At 41.7% G+C, this 25,466-nt stretch overlaps 1 protein-coding gene across 1 annotated transcript; it reads right to left on the bottom strand.

Annotated features, from left to right (window-relative positions):
* Positions 1–3,296: 3,296 nt before the first annotated feature.
* Positions 3,297–24,742, bottom strand: EXOG (exo/endonuclease G). The gene is made up of 6 exons (XM_027686943.1): positions 24,515–24,742; positions 23,023–23,172; positions 20,664–20,803; positions 18,842–18,918; positions 15,678–15,792; positions 3,297–4,844 (listed from the first exon to the last, which is right to left on the bottom strand). Exons 1-6 carry the CDS (start codon positions 24,660–24,662, stop codon positions 4,383–4,385), a joined length of 1,092 nt encoding a protein of 363 aa, XP_027542744.1. The 5' UTR covers positions 24,663–24,742; the 3' UTR covers positions 3,297–4,382.
* Positions 24,743–25,466: the final 724 nt, after the last annotated feature.

Here is a 25,466-nt window from a genome sequence, read left to right as displayed (position 1 = left end):
CTCCCTATTCCTCTGCTGTCCCAGCTCTGCTTTACTCTGGGTAAAGCATCTCTGGAGCAACTTCACCGTGAGACCTCCCACCAAAACCAGGCAAAGCAAGGTTGTTGTACTTCAACAGGCCATTCCACCCACCAGCATAGATGACAAGGGAACCTGGCAGGCAGGATACCTCCTTCAAATCCTCCAGGGCTGACTTGGGCACCTCTCCAGCGAGCAGCCCCAGGGACAGCATGGCTCTAGCTGGCCAGTTAGGTAGGAACTGTGCAAACTGGGAGTTTCCACTAGAAAGGTCAGTGGCTTCAAGCCCATGAACCAAATCAAAGAAGGCTGTAAAAACATGTCTGCTTGGACATCTCGCTAAACCAGGTGGTGGACTGGCAGAATCATGGAATCATAGAATCGCTTAGGTTGGAAAAGAACTTTAAGGCCATTGAGTCCAACTGGTGCCACTTCCACCACTAAACCGTGCCCCAAAGTGCCACATTTACACAGCTTTTAAATACCTCCTGGGATGGTGACTCCACCACTTCCCTGGGCAGCCTGTTCCATTGCCTGACCACCCTTTTGGTGAATAAATTTTTCCTAAAATCCAATCTAAACCTCCTCTGGCGCAACATAAGACCATCTCCAGCAATCACTGCTGGTCAGATCAGCAGCTTCTGCAAATCCTGGGGTTTGCCATGTACTTGCCCAGGGAAGTGGTGGAGTTACCACCCCTGGAAGTGTTCAAAAAACATGTTGATGCGGCACTTAGAGACATGGTTTAGTGTTGGACCTGGCAATGTTGGGTTAATGGTTGGACTTCATGATCTTAGAGGTCTTTTCCAACCTTAATGATTTATTTTACAGAACAACTGAGTGTCTTTGTCAGAAAGATGGTTCCAGTAATGAAAAGGACACTCAAAGGTGGGTGTTGCAGCACCACTGAAACTATCTGATGAAAGAAATCCTCAGATATCTGGGTGTATATTTTCTGCCCTTCTAGCTGTTTCCTGCTGTATCCAATACATGTCACTTTTTCAGGACAGGGACTGTTTCTCCATAGTTTAGTGCAGCACTCACAACTAGCAAATAAGATCCATCTTTACAACTATAGGACAGATTGAAAATTGCTCTGAAGTAAACCAATCACACACACACAAAAAAGCAGATCTTTAAATTCTACCACCCAAATTGTGTTTACAGATGCAAATCAATAGCACTGCAAGACACCAGTGCAGGGTTAAATCCTCACCTATAATGAAATTCATTAAGAAGTTGGAGACCAAATTGTCTGTGGAGCAGACACACCACCTGGGTGGTCAATCCGAAGGCACTTTCAAGCATTACTGTAAAAACCCTTTTCTAGGAAAAATCTTTAACTTCATACTGCTCTTGATAGAATGCTTCAATATAGTGCTTGGAACAACTCATTTTAAACGGGTACTTTAGTATCACAAAGAGAAGGACAGTTATTATTCGCCTGAGACACTCCATGTATAGCCCCCATCACTTCTGGCCGCCGAGGCTGACACTGTGGGAACAGTCTGCCCTCAAAAGGCCAAATACCAAAGTGCACCGAGCGGAGCCAGTGGGCTGCCGACCAAAGCCCATGAGCAGGGGGGCAGCTCTTCCCTGCACTCCCTTCCCCTCTGCCTCCCATTTCCCATCACTTCCATCCTGATTCAAGAACAGCTGAAACAATCAAGAGTAGACAGCCAGAGGAATATCAGAAAATCACTGTATCAGTCTGTGGACAGCCCAGTTGTCAACTTCCCTCGCAATTTGGCCATTTAGCTTTAAAAACAAACACAGTAGAAAAGTGGAGGAACAAACTTCTCCACTTCCAGGACTCCTGCTGCTTAGCTGCAGCACAGAGGTTCCCATTGTCATTACAGACGCATGTGATTAATTCTGCAACAGGAATGACAGATGGACACAGACATCAGCACAGTTCTCACCAAGGGTGTTGAAGCAATTACTTACAGAGGTGGCTCAAACAAGTGTGTAAAGCCTCACCCCCTCGCTGTTACTCATCTTACATTTCCTACTGTAAAGAAAGCTCATTTTTTTGCCACATGCCAGACTCCACAGTTAACTGGGATCAGGAAACCAGCAGGAGAGGAGCAGGTGAACGTTCTCTTTGGCACAGAGCAGCGCTGGAAGCGGTTTCACGGTTCAACACCCGCTGCCGCCCTCCGAGGGGAGCTGTGGAACACCAACCACGCTCAAACGGAGCTGAAAATGATACAGGCAGCCCAGTGCATGCGGTTAAGCCACGAGGCACGGAAATTATGGTAATTGGGGCTTGCAGGAATCCAAGGGGGCACATAAGGCCCGAGGAGGTACCCAGCTAGGGAGCAGCTGGTCCCCAGAGTAGCTTCCACAGAGGAAGAGTCACACTGAGCATTTCTGCTGTCGCAGTGGCCAGTTGTCAGCAGCAAGGGACCATACCTGGAGCTCCTCACATACACCTGGCACTGTCCCAACACAGGGTTTTGCTGTAGATGGACATGTATCTGTAGCACTGAGATCTGCTTCAGCTGCCCATGGGTGTGTGAGCACTGCAGGAGAGATCTGTAACCTCTTGTGTGAAAGGATGAAGGTGGAAGGCTGAGTTAAAAACCATAAACAATTTAAATAATGGGAAAGAAGAAAGACAATGCAAAGGGCAATGACCAGGTATCTTTTCCAAAGGGTGACACCACTGCAGTGCCAAAAGGCTGCCTGAACTCAAGTGAAGCACACACAAGACCATCAAGAGGCACATGAAGCATCTGGAACTTTGTTATTCCAGGCAACACACCCGGACATCTCCCACGTTCTGCAAAGGCAGACGTGGCTTGTTGTTTTGTTACATTTGATAAGGATTTACAACCACAACTCTGGGCTAAAATTGAAATGAGCAAACATTTTGTCAGGATTCTGCCCAATTTCTCTCTAATTTATGTGGTCAGTAGGCTTTTATGATGTCCTCAGCTAGTGACATTTCTCTGAATTTAAATATCTGGATTTCATGCACATGTTCTTGGCAAACACAGAAGTGTCATGGGAACCATGACTGCTTTATAAAGAGATCTACTTTGGGATACCACAACTGAACAGAGATGAAGGGAACTACATGGTTACAGGAACACCCAGCTGATGATTCACAACATCCAAATAATGCTCCTGATTCATCCTTTCTGAAAACAGCCCAATTCAGCCTGGCACTACACGACCCTTCTTTCATGTGAAAATCACTGAAGGTGTTTTGTTTTTATCGCACAACTCCAAATATAAATCGATTCTTACCATGAAAAAAAATTCTAAATAAGTCAAGTTTTTACTCTTTCTTTCCAAATGTAAAATGTCAGGGGATACAAGTAACAATGAGTTACCCAAATCAAGCACAAAAGGAATGAAAAAAAATTTCATTAAATCTCCCAAGCAGTTTCATTCAATCTGAGCAACATCAGTTGCTGCTGAAACAGAACTGGAAATGTATTTTCAGTCAATCTTCTGCTTTCACATACAACTTTTGTTGCACAGCTTATAGTCCAAAGACAGGTGCTGGGAAAAAAGCCAGTGAGTGACTACCACAACCAAAAAGAAAGCAGTGCTCACCTCTCAAATCAAACAATATGCAAGAAAACACATTTATCCAAACTTGGAGGTGAAAATGAAACATTAAGCTTACATTAATTCATGAAGACCCAATCTACACTGGTAGCATCTTGTGTAAACTCTAGTTCTATTGGGTTTTTCACAAAAAATTGCAGAACTATACGCAAATGGGAGAAGTTTGCTGCAAATGACACCAGTTGACAGCTACCGACATGTTAAAGTATTCAAAGCACACAAGGTCAGGAGAAGTTTTGGTGAACACAACTAAGTGAAGACCATAAGTGATCCAGATTATGTCTTACAGTTCTCTGATAAAGGAGAGTTAAATGAACTATTTCTAAATTAATTTAGTTTTCAAAAAATTCCAGAAAGTACCATTGCTTTTACAGCATTGCTGTGAGAGAAATTTGCAGGCGGAATTACATTTAAACATGTTCCAGTTGTACTCCCAAGGTGTCTACTGTCTATTTTTGTGATATTCCTAGAAGGGATTCCATACAAACCCCAAGTCTGACGTCTCAGTTGGAAAATAGCACACAGCCTTTCCTGGAGGTCCAGTGATCTATTCACGCCAGAAAGGGGTTGTTTACACTTCCCATATCTAAGTACTGCAGCAAACCACGTGTGTGCATCACGTTACACAAGAATGAACATTATTCCAAACCTACCAGCTTCCAAATATTTCTTTATTGTTTTCACATCTCAAAAAAAGGATGATTCAAGGAGCCCTTGTCTTCATGTTTGCTTCAGTTCCCCTTTCAAAGTAAAAAACCCCAAACATCTTCCTGAACACGTACTTAGCCAGCCTTCCCCTCTCGAGCTGCTCCTTGTTTTTCCTGCAGTAGCTCTTCTTCCTTCTTCTTGTAAAGCTTTAGAAGATACTCATCAGGCTCAATTCCTGCCTCCTGTAACTCTGACATGGCTTTCTCCAGCCGGTGCAAGGTACGGGCACTCTGCACTTTCCGAGCAGTGATGTACAACGTGAATTCCTTGAAGCCCATCAGTTTACAGGTATCCACCTCACAGATATTTTTAACCTCTTTGGTTTTGTCCACCTGGGGGAAGAAAACTAAACCTGACATTTTTTCCAGGTCTTCAATATTTACTTGGAAGTCAGTCAGCTGGTGGCTGAAGCCTATGGGATCGTTTGGCACCACAAAAGCCCCCAGCACCAAGGGCTCTGCTGACGTTCTGCTCCGTCTGGCCAGGATCACCTTGTAGAGGTGGGATGGTACAGCTACATCATCCTTTCCAATCACCTGGCAAAAGGAAAGGTGTGTTACAAATACAGATCACAGAATCATAGAATTGTTTAGTCTGGAAAAGACCTTTAAAATTATCAAGCCAAATCATCAACTCAGCACCACCAAGTCCACCACTAAACCATGTCCCTAAGCAGCACATTTACACCTTCCCTCTCTCTGGAGGCTCTCTCTTTTTTATAATAACTTATAGTGGAGTTTATTTGAAATGCATATTAAAACCTACATGATTTGGAAGTGTCAGATCAGGAACTTATCTATTTTACTTTCTGTCAGTTATTTTTTTCTATCTCTATTACCCATACACAGGTACATAAAGTACATTCAGTGACTCGGTATCTTCTTGGAAGAGAAGTATCCAAAGAAAATACATTGATTTCTTCTATACATTCACTATGATTTAACTTAAGAGCTCGTACATTTTGGGTTTTCTCTTGTATCTCTCAGACCACAATCCAGGAATTTAAGTGAAGCCCCAAGAGTGGAGGACTGGGACTCTGACTTAACATAAAATCCACTAAAAGCTCACACACATACATACACAGTATATCCCCCACCCTGTTCAGGGATAAGTCCAAGGGAATACACCTATTGCTGACAAACATATTCTTTCTAGGAGTCAAAAAGAGATGCTTGTGCACACAATGGATTAGGCTTTTTTTTTTAATTGACTTGCTGAACTGAATCTGTCACATTAACAGAGTATAACAGGCTCACACATGGAAAACCTGAGTTTTGCATAACCCTTCTATAAGCACCCTGCTCAAATTTGTATTTTTATTCTAATGGCAAAAGAAGAAAAAGATGAAGATGTCTCTCACAAAAACTACAAAGGCATTTTATTTTATACATAAAATCCAGCAATTTGGTACTGTTTCCAGTATTTGCAATACCCGCAAAACCAGAGACTGCTTGTTTTGATTTTTTTGACAGCTTTTGTTAGACACAGTTAAAACATGATTTCAGGGAAAGCAGGTATTTATTATACTGCCACAACTGATCACATTAATTGAAAGTATTTTACAAACTAATCCAGTGTTATCAGTTCAGACATGCCTTGTCCATTCATATATTCAGTACAACTCAATCACATAACAAACACTTCCTACAGACGCTTTATTCTGAGAGTTTTAAGCCCTTCTGTAAAAGAAAATGTGTTTTTAAAACTAAACTTTGCCTGTGGCTACTGATCCAAGGGTCACATTAGTTTGTTTCAGTAGCTAACTAATTTCAGATATGAATTCTTTCCGTGTTTGAAGTGTGTCTTCTACCTCTGTTGCCAGATTTTTAAGTGACTGGTCTTTAAGTCTTCCTGGTCAGACCAAAACTAGAGAAAGTACCTTCAGGAGAAATGGAAACCTCTGATAAAGTTTTTTAATGTTTTGTGCAGTAACATAGTAGAAACGTTACTACTGCTTCTGGAAAACATGCGCTCTTAGATTTCTTTACTGTGTTCCAAAATATTTTCCCCCCCTTCCATAAACTAGGCTATTTAATGGCTTTGCTGTAGTATAAACTTTTCTGATCTTTTTGCCTTTTGGTTTTGGGTTTTTTTCCAAGAATGATCTTGCTTATGCCACCAACCTTCTCCCAAATAACACTGTCTAGACATCAGTCATTGAAGCTGGTTATGTCAACTCTACCTTTCCCTTCCAATGATGACAGGTGTCTTGATGGGGAAATTAGAGCTCCTGAGTGTCAAAGCACTTTGCATTTAGAATTCCATGTGGGTGAAACAAGAGTTACAGCTCCTCAGGATGAATAGCATAAATACTCAAAAATGACTGATGCACAGGTAATTCCAAAACACACTAGAACCGACACCGCAACATAACTGTTGTATCTGGTGAGTTAAAACTGAATTACAAAATGGTGTTGGGAGTTTAACCTACCTGAGATCAGTGGCACTTGAACTGGGGAGTACATGCTACACATTGGGTTGAGAGGGAGGGAGCCAAGAAGCCTGAAAATCCCTGAGGGGGACAGGAGGGAGTTCATACTTCTGTGTTCACTCAGGTGCTCCAGTGATGACACTGCCAAAGGCAGAAGGATGGAGCTCCTTTTCTCCCCTGGAGCAGGGTGCTTCCAGAGCCTGCACTGCATTAACACCTCCTGCACACTCCTAGGGTGGGGAGGAAGTGGAGGAAGAGGCTGTGCACAGCTGCAGAGCTCCCTGAAAGGGCTGTAGCCTCCTGAGAGAAGGCAGCAGTGAGACCAAACCCTGTTCCTCAGCTTCATCTGGGGCCAACAATGTCCTGACCTGCAGCATTCTCGAGCAGTATGGCCTTTTCCAGGCCTCTTCACATACTTTTTCCCACCATAAATACATACATATACATATAAATACAGGTCCTCCTTAGCTCAGCTCCCTCCCCCTCTCAACACCTCCCACACACACATCCACATCCCGGCATCCTCGGGCTGGTGGATAAAAGATCAGAGGAAGGGTGAGCGCGCAGATGGAGCTGCTACAAGAATCTCCAATTAGGGGGTACATGGCATATGTAAAACAAACAGGTGAATTTGTGTGCAGTGAGCAAGCAGAGGGAACTGGGGATTGAGTCTGAGGGCTGAGTGGGTGGATAGAGAGGCTGGGGAATGAATAGAGCTGCACACAGAACAGTGAGGTATGAGATGGAAATGCTGAATGCCTGAAGTGGGTGTTAAGGGAAAACAGACCCTGTGCTTATGTAATATTATGCAAATATATATATTCTATGCAAAATAATGCACATTTATTCATAGTATCTGCAACTACAAAGGAGGGAAGGGAAGAAATAAAATGAGGACTAGTTCAAAATGAAGGAAGGGTTGGCCTTTTGAGAAATGTAGGTCTAAATTCAACTCCATCCAGGAAATGGCCAGACATGTAATTTATGTACCACTTCAGTTCCACATAAGCTCTCTTCTGAGAATTTCAATAAAATTTAAGCAGTGCACAGTCTTTATACCAGTTCTCTGAACAGCAGTAAACTACTATTGCAATTACTTCACTGAGTGTTAATATGTTAAAGTGATTAAAATCAATCTCACCCTGTCAAACAGCCAGTCCACAGGTGTCCTTTCCTTACTCAAAACGGGGCATAAAACTTCTATCCCCAAGTAATTCTGCTGGAGGAGAACACCATCAAAGGACAGTCCCTGATTTCTCTGACAGAGTAAATATGCATAACAAAGAATAAATATGGGGGGGTTTCTGCAGTTTAACACTTATGTGAACCATGCACAGGGTGCATCACCAATAATTTATGAAGCCAGTGTGACCCAATGATTTCTGTTAGAAAAGGAAATGCAGTTCTGGAGCACACCAAAATATTTCCATCATTACTCTGTAATATACCACAGTTTGCTTTTTTATGGGAGTAGATAGAGAAGCTGGAGATAAAAGTTTTCATAGAGTTCCCCCTCTCCCCTTCAGCTCAACTGCCAGGGAAAGAAGTGAAGTGTGATTCTGCAAAAGTGAAGTTTGGAATAGAAGCAATAGCTAGCAGAAACAAACTCCACAATCCCATTTCCTATTGCCACCTAGAGGATTTTCCTCCCTAACTTCAGCAGCCTGAATCACTGTTTGGATCTGCACCATCCCATTTATCTCAGTGCCTGCCTAACAGAGGCAGAGAGCATATGCTCCTATTGTAACAGAATGGAAAATGGGTTAAGATTATCCATGCACAGATGTTGACTTTGATTTGTGCTTGTCTATCCACAGGCAGCAGATGATCTTTCAGCAATCAATGCCTGAAACAGCTCTCTGTCCCAGCTGGAGAAGAGCAGCAGTTTTTAATAGTATCTGTGATTCCAAAAGAAATTTTGTGGACTAATACAAGCAAGAAAATACAGCAGTGGCCTGTTGAAATCACTGCTGTCCCACATGTTTCCACACCATGTTGGTAACAGGCCACAAGACAACTTTTTCTGCAATCATTTGAAAATTTCTATTTTTCTATTGCTATAAAATTTTGCTTAATCTTTCAAATTTTCAACAGTCTCATAACACGAAGAAAAAAAAAGCACTCAGGCTGAAAGCCTTCTTTTTATAGCATTAAATATATTTCTTTCCCATCATCATTTGGGAAACCAGTGTGAAAATTCAGATACTTTGCTGTCTGTATCAGTTCAATGTAAAAATGTGCATTGCCCTGACTTTTTGCAGCTGCTTGTTCCTTTTAATTTTGCTTTGTTTCTTTGGTGATCTGGTGCTGGCTGAAGCCCTATGACTGAAGTGGTGTCATCTAATAATGCAGCATAATAATAAAGTCATTTTCAGAACAGTGTTTATTATTTTTCTATTGTTATTGACATTGTTATTGACATTTCACAAGCGTGTATCAATTTTTTATTCTTCTCAATGCCCAATTAAACGTGGACAGCTGTCATGAGGACAGGCCATTAAAATGTGTGCAATTCCTGACATTTAGAGATGTTTACATATTGCTAAAACAACAAACGTGTTGGTAAGCAGTTATAATACAAACTTACAGAGCTCACGGGGACAGATAAGGGCAAAGTAACATGATTTCTTAAAACAGAGAGATTTCAGTGAGCTTTGATAAATTTGGTCTCACAGCCAAGTCACTGGATGGGGACTGGTCTTAAGTTTGGCTTTCCCTGCAATTTTGGCCAAATACTGTTCTTGGTTCCAGTTTATAAAATTAGAGGAAGGAAAAATTTAATATCTATAGAGTCCTTAAATAACACAATATATAATGAAGACATTTGCTAAAGGCATCTAGGGTAAGTTTAAGCAACCAATGACACCCTCATGGTTATAGTCAGATAAATACAGGGAAAAGCAGTCCCTAAAAAAGTCAGTTTGGAGTTTTTGAGATAGAAAACTCCATTCTTACAGGAACAGGAGAAAAGGAATATATGAAGTATAATGGCAGAACAGTTGAAGTCACATGAGAAGAAAACAGAGTGTTACTATTACTGGAAATTTTAAACACACACAAATGTTATCATATTTTCATTTTACACTGGGCTGGTTACAGCTTCCCAGAGTGGTAAGAAAATTATCTTCTTCTGAAAGGGTACAGATCGTTTTTAAAGGGACTCGTGAATCCCAAAGTGGTACTTTGCCACCTAGTGACTAGAAACTGAAAATCAACTGTGCAGAGAATTAGCAGAAGGGACTAACGAGCCCTTCATCAGCCAGAGACAGCTCTGGATTGTCAATTATCCACAATTCTCTTAGAACCCGGTAAACAGAAATCACATTCAATCAAGCCTTAAATGCCAGCACACACTGAAGAGTCCTTGCATCAGAGAGTACCATCATCAAACACTTTAAAAGGACAGCTCCAGAAATTCCCTTGACACTCCAGTAACCATTTTTTTCGCTCTCTGTGAAGTCCTAACCCGAGTTCAGACAGAGCCACACTGCAAACACAACTGAGTGAAAACAAGCACACACAGTTCTCTGTGATGCAGTACTTCCAACTGCATCTGGCAGTAACAAAATTAACACTTCTATCACATTTCTTGGTGGACAGAATTCAAGGACATCATTCCTGTCACTCAAAGTAAGACTGCAGCTTTCTCTGAATAACCATTCCTTTTGTTTTAGCAGTAATTTGAAGCATGATACTGACCAAGGCCCATCAGGTTGTCTACTGTAGAAATAACATTATTCCTGCTGATTTGATCCCAGGTTTGAAAACCCAGAGCTTTATTTCAATTTGATACCACACTCTGTGTAGAAACAGACTTTCTGGCAGCACAAACAATTCTCTTTGCTACCAGTATAACTTTATTTACTTGATCATTGTGACAGCATTAACTGCCTTCACTCCAGTTCCTTCTGGATTTGTGTTAGGCAGCACTGATTCTTTTGCTAGTGTTTTCCCCCAATATTTGAGGGAACTCTGTCAGATGGCATTGAGTAGAACTGAGGGGTGTGAAGGCAGACCTAGCAATACAGAAAACAGAAAACACTACAGATAAAATTCATAGTAACAATCTGCAGAGACAAGCACTCCAGAATGCAAATGTATGTACTTCAGAAAAATTTAATTTGTTATGGCTGGTGGTCTGATTGCTATTGCCAAATCATTTGGCAAACTAAAAAAGAGAGAAAAAATAAATAAGAGATGGTAAAAAAACAAACTGTTCTGGAATACATAGTTATGGCATTAAAAGATAGACAACCCAACTCCCTTTTTATTTTTCTTTAATAAAGAGGGTGTTTGTACACATTATGTATATAATAAACTGCATTTACATGATGACAGACTACTGCTTCCACAGAATCCATTTAGCTTACACAACACTGAATCCACCACAGTCCCTAACAGCCCTCTCCCTATAATAACATAACCTTTGGGATGGGTACAATGCTAAAAAAAAGCAATCCCATTACTCTATCCTGCAACTTTGGTGTCTCTTCTCCTCCAGTCTTAACCCAGTGTCTATTACATTCATTTGTACCTCATTTAGGGCTGACAAGAGCCCTGGTCATTTCCACCAGCTGATCTAAGATGAGTCCTTTGCACAAAGTTTATGGGATGTGCATAATGGACCTTAGATCCATTAGTTACCTGTGAAGCCTTGAGACCCCTTGGAGCAGCAAACAAACAATAGTTCCCAGGTTTATTTCCTCCTTTAGCAAGGAAGGATCCTTCCCCTATAATATCTCGGTAGGAGACAACCTCTACTAGTTCTGAAAGCTGACTGGGGAAAAACATAAAGTACCATCTTATATTTGCAATATAAGGGCAATTTGTTTCCCAGTTATTTGTCACAGATGCAGAGGACAAGTAACTGCATCTTCTGGCCCAGTTATTGTGCATCTCTGGCCCAGCCTCATTATTCAGTTTGGAAAATTCAACAGCAAACAAGTTTCCAGCACAAACTTTGTATATCAGTAAAAAGTACATTCAAATGTCTTCTTCAAACAACAAAGAAAATGTTAACTAAACTGCATTTGCCAACCACAGCTGATTCCTCTTAAATTAGTGTTTACTACTACGGCATTGGGAATAGGAAGGGTGGAGCACCGAGCATGATATAGCTGAATTACTGCAAAATTTGTATTTCAAACTCCAAATCTGCTGACAGAGGAAAATCACGAAAGTGACAGTCACTGGAGAGCAGTAATGTATAAAACAAGACAATGTCATTTTGATTTGATCTGGACAAAGATGAAAAACCTGCATCTGCCCCTCCAATGACACAGAACAGGTTTTTCCTGTTGGCATTCTATTTTACACATATTCTCAAAATATGTTTTTCAGATACCAAGCACAGCCATCAATCTACTCTTTGCAATAAAAACCTCCACTGGAGATAGATGAAATGACAGAACATATCTGAGGATAAACCAAGTTCAGCCAACATATAGAACAATGCTGGCATCTAAGGAGTTCAAGGTTAATTCCCTTTCTGGAATTAAAGACCAAATGGTACCAGAGTCCAAGCAGGAACTGGGAACAAAGCCATGACCAATGCTCTGTTTTTCCTCTATAGTGATCTAAAAATAACCTTTTTGGATGTCTGATGAGAAAAACACCAGCATGTAAAACCATGGATACAGATTTCACCGCTCCTTTAGCCAAAAACAAGGAAACTAAGAAGAAAAGAGGATCTGAAACAAATCAGTGCAGACACATTCACTGTAGCACTAATGTGTTTTTGTTTTTTTTTCCTCACAGTTCTAGTCTGAGAGAATAAAAACATTAGGAAGGAGCTCAGCCTTAACAGTCTCATTGCCAGATTATAGGCTGTGAGTTGCAGCACCACTGTGTGCAGTACAGCACCTCTCCTTGAACAGCACACACAAAGAAAAGGGACATCTCACATCAGCTTCACAAGCCCAAACAATGAGGACTAAAATCCTTTCATTTCCAAGTCACTTGTGTGAACCTGGCAGAGTTCACTCTGAAAGACAGCTAAGAGATATCTTTCCTTCACAACCCTCAGTTTTCCTGGGTTAGGGGCAGAATCCCAGACTACCAAAATCAATGGCAAGGACTGCCATTATATCCATGGTGCTTGAAAAGAACTTCTCTCCAGTGCTTTGACGTGCTGTGTTCCCTCCTCTAAGTGCATGTGTCGATTAAAGGAAAAAAAAACCACCCCAAAACAAAAAAACCCACCACACCACTCTACTCTGAAGTCTCTCTCCCCCAAGTACAACTGCAATGGAAAGCACACGAATTTAAGCCATAAAGACACTTCAAAATAAAAGAAAAAAACCCCAATTCTCAGCCTGTATTTGATTAGACTTAGGAGCATAGCCAAAGAGGATCCAAATCAAACAAAAACACCACAAAATCAGTATTTTACTTTTCCCACCTGTACTTAAATGCAGCTTAAATAAAAATTAATTTACTTTATGAATCTCATTGTAGGAAGCCGAGTACAAGGATTTATGAATGTGGCCAAATGGTGACATGTAAACATGAACACCACAATTCCGCTGTTTTCCATCTAACACTGAACTTCACTTTCTAGTTTATACTAAGATCAAAACTGATTAAACTGGTCTTGTAACCAGTGTTGTCATCAAGTCCAAAGATAATGAAGACATCTTGGCAACAGACAAAACCAGAACAGTATGATAATCAAAGAAGCATGGACATTTTGTGCCACTATTATTTCATCACCGTATCCTGGTATGAAGTTATTTTGAATAAAGACAGTAATACACACTGCCTGCTCTCATTTTTACCTGTGGAATACTAAAATTTATATTTCAAAACCAGAATGGAGAGTGACAATCATTTTTCAGAAAATGTAATCTTTCTCTTCTAATTAAACACTTTCTCTAGAGAAAAACGAGAAGATGATGACCAAGATTAAAGTGAAGCCATTGATAGGTGCAGCTGATAGATGATTCAACTTCTTCCTGGAAATGATTTCCACTAATAAAATGTTCACGTCAGCTCAGGATTTTTAATTCTTTGCTATGTAAGATGAATATATACTTTTAAGGATGAAAAATAAATGCAAGATCCCAACAGCTACAAGGAAGTAAGTTCCAGTAAGCTTTGTGCAAGCCTGGAGAACTCTGTACCATTCTGCATGACAGTGAGTCAAATGCTCAGTTAAAAACTGCTGAAAGGGAACATCTCCCTCCTGCTCCCAGCTATGTGCTTTTGGACATATCTCATGCTGTCACCAGGAAGCACTGGACTACTCTGTGTGCTGCCTCCATCCTCCTACAGCAGTATAAAACAAGCCCAGTAAACCCAGTATGGATGGTTTCCTACTGTACTGGGTAATTAAGCATTTCGTGGCAGGATCTGACAGTCATCAGCACTGGTAGAAAAGAGAAAGGCAGAGAAAGGCCTGGAAAGTATAATGAGAAATGGTGAAGTGAGAACTCTCTGTTTGAGTGTCATGGAATGACTGCCACTCTAATGCTGGCCTTGCCACCAACTTATCATGTGACACTGATCATATCCCTTAACCATGGCTTATTTATCGCCTTGAAAACGAGCACAGTTGTTACCTTCCTCACAAAGATGTGGTGAGAGGTGAAATTTGGAACTGCCACTGAACATGAAAAAGATAAATTATTATTACTGCATTTTCATATGCATAACACGACTGTCTGGTAAAAAAATAACGACAAATCCAAACCCAAAGCTGGGATTTTGTCACAGTCAAGGTTTGACATGTGTGAGGGGGGACATAAGGGAGAGTTTTTCAAGAACGGGAAAAATCACGTCTTATCATGACTGAGTTTCAGGTTCAATCAAATGGAAATCAGCTGTGTATTTATAATGGAGCAATAGTGCCTAAATCTTACCACTAAACAAGCCACTGTTGAAAGCTGAACATCTCTCTCTTTTGTGTCTCTCATATCCCTTTGAAGCAGAGGCTTGTTACAGCAAGCTCATCCATTGCTCCTCAGAGAACAAGTTGGACAGTTGAATCACTCACAAGCTGGAGCTGCAGTTGATCCCAGCACTTATTTTCAAGGAAAAGTGTTTTTACAAGAGGTGCAAAATACAGCATTTATTATTTGCATTATGACAGCTTCCATCTAGCAACTGAAAACAGCAATAACATCTCATTGCAGTGGGGGCAGAAGGTAACAACTCCCTTGAATAACTTAGTACACTTAGACCCTACAGATGTCTAAACACAAGCCTACAAAGAGTAAGTCAGAGTACAAATAATAAATTCACCTCTCAACTTGACAGCCTTTTCTATCTGTCTATCAGTGATGGCTTTCTAGAGACTGTGCATGATCGATCCTAAATCTTCAGAGTATTTTAAGCAGGTAATAACAATAAGGGACTAAAAGAAGGGTGGTATCAGTACCATGGACCAGTGATTAGACTGCATTCACCTAAAATCTACTGAACTTGCATGATGTTCTTCCAATTAACTCTGGCATGCACAGAATCTCCATTGCAAGGCCTCATCCAGGTGCTGCCTATGGGATATCACCAACCAAGTGCTCGTGAAATTAAAGGAGCACAGGCATTCCAATACCCTGTATAGTTTTTAGAAACCCATGCGACCTTTGTAGTGCACTGTTTCTAAAGTACATCAAGAAATAAACAACTGAATAGATGCCTGAACATCAGCAAACCCCACTAACTCTCTGCTTAGATACTGCCATGAATTATACAAGTCAGAAAACAGTTTTACTGCAGGCTGTGACCAGACATGAAATAGATCTCTCTGTAAATAAACCAAATTATTTTAAAATGATACTTTTTCATGTATAGGCAAGACGTAACATCTCTGCTGATCTTGTCCAAACTGATATTGGACATGTACTAAGATGTCCAACTTTTTTTTATCAAGCTACAATATCAATTTTAAATAAATAAATCATTACTACTGCACTATTAACTGAGCAACATATATACATACCTGATAAGTAACGCTCTTCTTTCCATCATCACTTGTTTGAGGCAAGGTCAGAGGTCCAGAAACCACCCAAACATCCTCAAATCTCTCAGTCAATTCCCGACAATACATTTCCATTCTGGAACATATTTGTCAGATAAGGAAAAGTCAGCTGGGAAAACCTGACATAATAATCTTTGAGACATATTGTGAAGGGAAGGATGAACTACTGAAAGTCAGGGAGCATTTTTCATGTGACTGACTCCCAAGCCAAAGAAGGTAAAAAAGCAGGCCCAACTTATGCTTCCCACTTATGCCAGGTTCACTTATTCACAGATATGTTACTGCACACATCTGACAGTGGTTTCTGCAGCCTTACCACCTGTCTGAACAGCTGAGTTCTCTACTTACTCCCACACCTGACACTAGAAACATACTGTTGATGGTCACTTGGGATTAGTAAAATAAAATTGTTTAAAACAGCAGGTTGTGGTGTTCTTACTTTGAGAGGTTTTACCCTATTATTGGATTTGTATGTTTCTCCCTAAGGAATCAATGCCCTGCAGGACACAGCTCTTTCCATAGCAAGTACTGGGAAAAGTTTCTATGTGCCACTCCCACTAAGTCTAGTTTTTTATTACATATAAAACTTTTCAAAAATGAAGTAATTACCTCCAGAAATATACCATTATTTTTACTTTCTAAACTAATTCGTTCCATTTACAGTATATAACATTTCTCAAATAAGGAATTTTCTGGATCGTGCTGATTTTACATAAAACAAAATATTAACAAGGCCAGGTTGGACGGGGCTTGGAGGAACCTGGTCTAGTGGAAGGTGTCCCTGCCCATGGCAGGGGGACTGGAACTACATGATCCTTAAGGTTCCTTCCAACCCAAACCATTCTGGGATTCTATGATTGTAGCCTGCCTTTGATCCAATACCCCAACTGTTACAGAAATCACCTACGGTGAGAACCCACTGGTCCTCCACAAAGTTAAGAGCTGCACTTCACACAAATGGACAAACAGACCAGAATATCAGACAGATAAACCCAGCTAATCTGGCTGCCTCTGAAAGGGGGAGGTTTCATCCCCTTCTCTGTCTCATCCCTGTTCCTCATACCCCTCCCTTGGGCCCCTTTAGCACTCTTTGTCTATCAACAACCCTGAACAAAACCGATATTTCCTTTTCTTGTGCTGGGTTAGTGAGTTAAAACAGCTCACAGAAATCAAATTAGCAAGAACGAGCCCCACAAATGAGAATGAGCAGGAATGAGCCCTTTCTTCATGTGATACAGCAAAGAATTAACAAGCTAATTTTTTTCCTGCTGTCACCAGCTTTGCTTCCAAGCAGCTCAGCTCCTCAGGCTGTCTCACAGCACAGCAATACAAACACCAACTGGCAAAAGGAAAGAATGGGAATAAATGCAGCTAGGGAGGAAACTGCTTTTGGTGGCAGCAGGGACAGAGGTCAGATTACGGTGACCATGAAATTACACTCACAACAAGACAGAAGATGACAGTCAAACATCAGGAAAGAAAGAAGCATGCATGTTGGTTGAAAGAGAATGAGGAATTCTAAGGTGCAGTTAGACCACAACACTGAGCCAATCTAACAGCTTACTATCTAACAGCTTGCTGGAAGATACACTCCTGTCTCCCCTTTCCTGCTGTTCCCCTTGTCTGTCCCAGCTGACCAGTCCTAATCCATCTTCCATGTTGGTTCTTGCACTCATCTCATCAGTTGATCCAGTCTTCTAATCTGGAAAGATTAGATAACCAAGCAGAACAAAATGACAACCAGTTTAACTGGGCTGCAAATGGAACTGACTCACCACAGTTGGCTGGAACCAGAGCTGGAACTGGGAAAGCATCAAAAGCACCAGGCTGGAGGGCAAACACCCCTTTAGAAAACAACAGACACTTAAACTGACTAAGCTGCACTGTCTACCTGCACCTCAGAAGAAAATTCAAGAAGCAAGCAATTAAAACAAGAGAAGAGAGAGTACTGAAGCCAAGAAAGGACACAACACATGTGAAATGACTGACAAAAAAAGTGGCACCACTGCCTTGTTCATGTATTTAAATTCTGGCAAGAGGGTGCTGGGATTGGGAAAAAGTGGTAATAGCTGCTTAAGTTGCAAGGCTGATAGTGTGAGGGGAAATTTTCAAACACTCTCCAGAATTTCCTGATAGGGCAGAGATCCTGCTTAAGGGAAATAAAGATGGTTTCCCACCTTGACTTGGTACAAATGCCCAGCTTTGGTATAAGGAAAATTTATGCTCAAATACTTGAATTATGAAGATAAGAAAAAACCAAACTCTTAAAGATATGTCATTTTATTTGTCTATAATATAACCTTACTGAACGCCTCATATGATTTTATATGCAGTCTTGTAAAACAGGAAAGTACTGTGTAGCTGAACGACGATGCAGTTTTGATGGATCTTTGGTGAAACACACTCTCCATCATTTTTCTGATCTTCCCTTGATCGAACCTTGAGAAATTCATCATTTTCCCCTCCTGCTTCTGAGCCTTCACATTCTGTAAGTCCCATGCAAGAAGCACTGGACGAATGCTACTTTTATTATGTTTCCCTCTGCTCAACGGAAAGAAAGAATAAAAATACCTTACAGGAAGTTTAAATTTATCAGGCATGCCCTGCACCTCCAGTCAGTGCCCACAAGTGACAGAGAACCTGCCTGGTTGCTACGTGGAAGCCAGTACCTAAAGAAACATTTAAGAGCTGAAGTGGTGGTAACTCAGTGGGGAGCGCTCAGTTCTCTGACTCAAAGTGAACCAACGTCCACACACAGAGATCTGAATACTCTCACACTGGAAACAGTTTTTTGAGGAAGATCTAAACCCTTTCCTTGCTTCTACTTAAGGACAGAGATATTAAGCCTGGTACTTTAACCCACATCAGCCAGAAGAAGTCATTTTATATATTCTAAATAAATGTCTTCTTTGATTGAATTAAAAAACTAAATAGTCGTTATACTGTTCTTGCACTGTGAGGACTGAGCTGCCTTTCATTCCAGAGGAAGTTCCTATGATCTCTACAGATAGCCCATAGAGTGCTCTAGAATACTTGGATGTGAAGAAGCTTTATAAATAAAGTATTTTTGATTTATACCGCTGCCTGGTATTTTTCACTTGGTTTACTTACAAGTAATTTCTCACCTGTTCCAAAACCCAGCATTATTTTCATAATTCTGAGGCACGATGTTAGACAGATAAAATGTTTCAGCCATAGCTCTCTGCACAGAGAAAGAAAATAATACAATTTCATTGAAACATTTATGAGATGAAAACACACTGTAGTAGTTTTTGGATCAGAATCCCATTTCTAGTTTAGTTTTTAACATTTATTAACACAAAAGGTCAGATAAAACCTAAATCAGAACACCTACAAAATTATTTTGGATTAAGAGGTGCATAACTAAGGTGAAACCTTGCAAAATTATCTATTTTTTTTCTTGGCAGAAACAGCATGAGAACTTCCAATTCTAGAGGCAGAGGAATTACGATGTCAGCCAGTGTCAGTTTTGTAATGTCTTTGAAAGCAGTCAGCAATTCTTCTTTTTGAATGGGAAGGATGCTTTCACCCATGTTTTTCATTTATTTGACTGCCTAATGGCTAAATTCTTCTTTCCCTTACAAGAAGAGGTTTTCTTTATTAAAAATACTCAACCATATTTTACAAATACATAACATGAAGGTAATGAAATGATTTTTGAGACCATAATGGTCAAATATCTACATATCTGCTTAATTTTACCTTTGAAGTGTCATAAACCTCTAAACAGAAGCTCACCATACTTCCAGACGTGAAGGATCTGGTGCTTAAAAAACTGGGCATATGCAGGGACATACAGAGAAAAAAATCCCAAGACTTTAACCCAGATTTTTCATAGGTCCTGTACTTGCCAATATTTTTCACATACTACTACTTCTAAGTAGGATAATGAGGAAACACTACCTGCACCAAACTAAACTGTGAAATTAAATTTTTAAAATCCTGTATTTGAAAGATTGTATCATCACACTCCATTTCAAGCCATGTCCAGGATCTCTCTGCACAGGGAGCTCACCAGCAAAAATTCCCCAGATAACACAAATAAATAACAAAGAAACTTCCAGTAGAAACAAAATGATTGGTTCTTTCATTCACCACATGCCACTGTGCTGTCACTCTGCCCCACTGAATTCTATTCTGCCTGGCAGAAATACAAATTCCAACTGCTTCTTAATTAACAAATTGCTGCATTAGGCACATTTCACACAAGGATCCAATAAATTCAAGGCTGCTTTGTAAGTCAGCCAGGGTATTAGGGCATGCTTACTTCTCTTACAGCTCAAATAAATGGCAGGTGAAGACATTTTATAGACTGGAAAAACTACGGCAAATGAAGGGTCTAATTTACCTCATACACATTGCAAGAAAGGAAAAAGCCTTTTAAATCATCCAGGCAATCCCCTTGCCAATACAGAACAGTGCTTAACAGCATCTTTGCTTTGCCCAATTCAGCCTTAAACATCTCAGCAGCTGTTGGTCAGAATGAAGTCACTGTCCCCATTTCCCTCTAACTGAGCTTCAAAAACACTTTGGAGGTTTGTTTGGTGAAGGTTATAATCTTCATTTCACGGGTAGACAGTGCGACATACAAGGGTTTGAGAAGACTTGCTTAACACCACATTATGCAACAAATCACCTCTGCCAAACAAGCTAATTTGGGTGTGATTTAATGAAGAGAGGTATGTCATCAGAGGATGCACCTGATTTAGATGCCTGAGGCGGACTGTGAGAACATCCTACAGTGCTCAGTCAGGAACAGACCTCACAACTTCAAATCCAGGTCTGTGCATCACTAATGAGATCATGTTCCACCTCAAAAAAAAACTGGCAAAGGAATGTTTGCCAGCTATCCATTACTTTAAAGGGTCTTTTGACCCTTTCCAATGGATAAAGACAAATTAAAAAGAAGAAAAAGAAAAATCCTACTGTTGAAAATTTGTTATCTCCCGCTGGTGCCATGTGTCCTCGTGACCATCCACTCCCAAGGTAGTCCTCATTGGCAGCACTAAACATCAGAGGGATGTTGGGATCTGGTCTGAATTTACAGTGCCTTCGGTCTGCATCGCCTGAGGAATAAATGGTTATCATTAAACCAACATAACCACAAGGCAAAAAGATCTAATTCTGTCATATCTTGACGGAAGACCCACACTTAAGTATTCAACACATTAATCTAAATTGGATATTTTTCTCCTCAACCATAAAAAATACAATGCAAGGAGCAACTTTCAGCAGTGATCAATGCTAGTTTCTAAAATTACTTTTTTTTCCACAGCTGACTGTACACACACATAAATTGTATCCACTCTGGCCTTTTTGTCACGTCAATATTATCCCTGAGCACGTGTGCACCCTGTGCTTCCTTGTGCTCTGCACTGAGAACAAAGTGTGGGACACACTCTACTTGGCAGCTCTCAGAAGAACACAAGAATATGAAAGGACCACAAGGAAGAAGGAAAGGGGTGGAAAATGAGCATGCATATAGATAAGGCATCTCTTGGAAACCAATGCCTGTAAGCAATTTCCTTTCTTTGCTGACCACCTGTGTGTATGTCCAGGGAGGAAAGGCCAGAACAGAGAGGTGATCAGAGCATCTTTTTGCAGTGCAGATAGAAGGAAAGAGCTTCACTTTTCTTTTATGGTAAAGCATGTGACAGGACACTTCAACACAGGATTGATGCTCAGAAGGCAACACTGACAAGTTTATCAGCATGAAAAACAACAGAATTCTTACTTTCAGTACTTATTAAACTTGAAAGATGGAAAAATATGTCCTCATTTATTCTCTATTCACTGCTTTTACAAAAAAGGCTAATCTCTTCTGTAACCAGTTCTGTACAGCCCATTTACATGTAATGCTGATTTCTTCCTACCGTGTTTTTTAAACATTTAAGTTCTTACTTATCAATAAAATATACCTTTTTTTACATCATGTCCTTTCAACCTTCCCCCTTCAACACAGCTCCACCTCATATCTCAATTAGAGTAGCTACAGGCATAAATCACAGCTGAATGCCTCAAGATACTTAATTTCAACCTGCAGGTTAGTTGTATCTGGTCATTTGGAAAACACTTTAACAATTCAGCTCTTAAGGCCCACTTGAAAGTAAGCCTGGAATTACTGTTTTCTTCTCAGAAAGAAGTGGAATCAATAATGCTACTTAGGGGCTGGTTATAATATTTTCAAGATCATGCTTTTAATTTTGAAAGGTAATTTGAAGACAGTGATTAAGATATATTTAGAGGGCTATTGCTTTCATAAAACATTTTACAATTACACAGTTATCTCCATTACTAATAATCTGCCTTATAAAAACTGAACTAATGCTATAAACTTAATTTACAATGACTGTATACCACTCATATTTCATTCACCAACTGACAGCAAAAAAATCACTGAGCCTCTGTCTTGCATAAAGAACAGGGGAGAGAGTATTAGATAATGCACATCAGGAAATAAAACAGAACTGCACCAGAGTAAATAATGGCTGCAGTGAGTAGGTAATGCCCTCTCTAGCTCTGAACAATTACAACTGTTGATGCCCTTTGCTCCATTTTTATCTCACAAATGGACATTCTCTTCCCATCCTGAGCAAATCTCAAGATCTGCAGATGAAAGGGGCTGGCCATGAAAGGCATTGACTCCACAGATGGGGCAGCACCTAAACTGACATAAACTGGACCTCAGAACTAACTACACCAGCTAAGGAAGCAAGAGCCATTTTTATGCACTCGAGCAACTTCGCAGGTCTGAATCGGGTACGGAAAGTTTAATTTTCATTGTTTCACGTTCTCTCCATTCACGTTCAAAAGGAGGTAAGTTAAGCTTCCCTCCTGCAAAATTTTAGGGTGTTCACACTGACACATCTGTACTGATCTTCCAGACTGTTTCAAAACATAAATTTCTTACAGAAGGTAACTCTAGTTCTTCTTCATTCCTTCCTTTCATACTCAGCCCTTGGACCAACTGTATCTTCACTACAGATGTTGTATATTCAATACCAGACTAGTGCCAAGCAGAGGAATAATACTGAAAAACCCTGCCAACCTAATGACAGATCTCTTAAATCACTGGTAACATCAGCCTTAATAATTCATGCCATGAAGCTGACACCCACCCAAAGGCCTGATGCCCCCAGTGGGATTGTGAATGGGTGGAAAAATCCATACCCAGAAATCACTATAGGATTTTTCTCCCTGCACGCTCCAGGGTCCACCTTCTGTGAACAGCAAAGCCCAGTAAATTCTGGGCATCATAAGTGCAAGTAAATAAATACCTACATACCCAGTGTCTTCTGTTTTGAAATATGTTCAATCACCCATCTAGGCACCCGTTTTGCCTGGTCATAAGACAGCGCATGATTTGTGTAACATCTGGTTTCTGTTCCAGCCTCAGGGAATCCATATCTTTCCAGCAGAGCCTCTTCTACTGGTTCTATGGAGAAAAATAAACAGCCATCCAAAGATGAAATGTGATCAGAAACGCAATCAGAAACAAGACAGTAACAAAATCATCTCAGTGGGCATAAACATACTGTATAGGGAATTACTTGAGATTACTGCCACAATTAAGACCTAAAAAAATATTAAGAGAGCTACCCCACCGAAACTCTCATCTACCAAAATAGTTGTGGTTTCCATTGTGCCTTAGCATGAGGGTCTCAGCTCTAGGACTAACTCAACTGCTGTAATGCCTACACACATATGCATATATCTAGCAATCAGTCTGGGCTGGCCCTCAGAATAAAAGCTATCAGATATTTAGGGACAGAACAGGCAGTGAGGACTTACAGACACCCTTTGGAGCTGGAAACCACACTCTGCCTCACAAACTGAGATATGTGAGTTGGGTAAAAGCAAGTCCTGCCCTCACTGCGAATACTTACACTCTGCTCAATGAATGAAAGCTTCACTTGAGACACTTTTTTTTTTTGCAAGCAACAATTTTCTCTCATGAAGGAATATTTACATCCATCTTACTGCCTTCCTCATCCTCTAGCCATTTGTCCAACAGCAACTCACATTTTTAGAGCCATTCTTCCTCTGTTTTCCAACGCTCTGGTAGGGTTTTAAAGTCTTCAGGCTGTAGAGAAAACCATTCACTCCCTCGGGTGCCCCCCAACACTCCCTCCCCTCACCCACACCCCCCAAACCCCCGGGTGCACAGACTTGATGGACCGGCCTTGGCTCATCCCAGGCAGCTGTAGCTGAAGTTTAGTTACGGCCTGAATTGTGTGTTTAAAACTAAATATATCTGTGTGTATATATATACATATATATTACATACTCATATATATGCATGCATATACTATGGGGATGTTGTCAGATCATACAGGACAAATGCTCTGCGCTCCCCCACTGCAACAGGGGACACTTGCAGCCATCCTGGCAGCCGAACGGACCCACTTTTCTGCCACCAACACTTTGGCGTGAGCAGCCGCACGGGGAAGCGCTTTTAATGACAAGTTACAGCCCAGCATCCCCAAATAACCTCCTCGGCCCACAGCCCGGCGCACGTACTGGGGGACACCCCCCTTCCCCATCTCCCGGCTCGCTTTGGGCACTCCTGGATGGAAGACAGGAGGGAAAAGGCTCTTCTGAGGGGAGGGAGAGGACACTTGTGAGGGCAGGGAGAGGACACTTGTGAGGGCAGGGAGGGGGTTTAAGGGCAGGAGCGGCTGCGGGGAGCGGAACCGTGCTGAGGCGCCGCCGCCTCTCCCGCCCGGCGGAACCACGGTGCCGCCTCGCCCGACCTCCCCGCGACCCGCAGCGCTTACCCTCTGCCGCGGCCCGCCCGGGGCCCGACTCCGGCTGGCTCTGGCTGCGGAGGAGCCGCCAGGCAGCCCAGCAGGACGCGGCGGCCCCGGCCGCGGCCCCGCAGATGAAGCCGCCGAGGAAGCGGCGGTGCCGGGGCAGGGCCGCCATGGCGGCGGCGGCGGCGGGAAGGGGCGGGCGCCGCGCTGTCCCCTCAGCGCCCCCTGCCGGCCCCGCCAGGGCGGCACCGCCTCAGCGCGGGAACGCGGCGTGAGGGGAACGAGCAAAATCAAAGAGATTGGACCGAGAGCTGTAAAAAAAATAAGGAATGAGTCCCCGCACGGAGATTACAAGAAGCGCCCACGGAGGGGTGGCTGAACTAACCCCTATCCAGCGTGGCCACCCTGTGGTCCAACCCCGGAGGGCCACAGAATCGTTTGGGTCAGAAGGGACCTGTAAATCTCATTTAGTCTTTAGCTAGAGAAAAAAAGCTCGTGTCTCATATGAGGAGAGACTGTGGGAGCAGGGCCTGCTCAGTCTAGAGAAGACTGAGGGGGATCTCATGAATGCCTATAAATATCTCAAAGGCAGGTGGCAAGAGGATGGTGCCGGGCTCTGAGGAGCAATGGCCATAACCTAAACTACAAGAAGTTTCACCTCAACATGAAGGATTTCTTTACGTTGACATTGTCAGAGCACTGGAACAGGCTGCCCAGGGAGGTTGTGGAGTCTCCTCTCCAATGTCATTCCAAAGCCACCTCGACACATTCCTGCGTCACCTGCTCCAGGTGACCCTGCCTTGGCAGGGGGGTTGGGCTGGATGATCTCCTAAGGTCCCTTCCAACCCTAACGATTCTGTCATTCTGTGATAGTCCAACTTCCCTGAAACGAGCAGGATCAACTTCAACCAGACCAGGTTGCTCAGAGCCCAGTCCAACCTGAGCTTGAACGTTTCCAGGGATGGGGCATCCACCA

The sequence above is a fragment of the Neopelma chrysocephalum genome, unplaced genomic scaffold, assembly GCF_003984885.1.
Source record: "Neopelma chrysocephalum unplaced genomic scaffold, ASM398488v2 Primary Assembly neopelma1_72, whole genome shotgun sequence".
Classification (NCBI taxonomy): domain Eukaryota; kingdom Metazoa; phylum Chordata; class Aves; order Passeriformes; family Pipridae; genus Neopelma; species Neopelma chrysocephalum.
The sequence above is the reverse complement of the archived record's forward strand: the minus strand, read 5'-3'. Positions and strand labels throughout refer to the sequence as shown.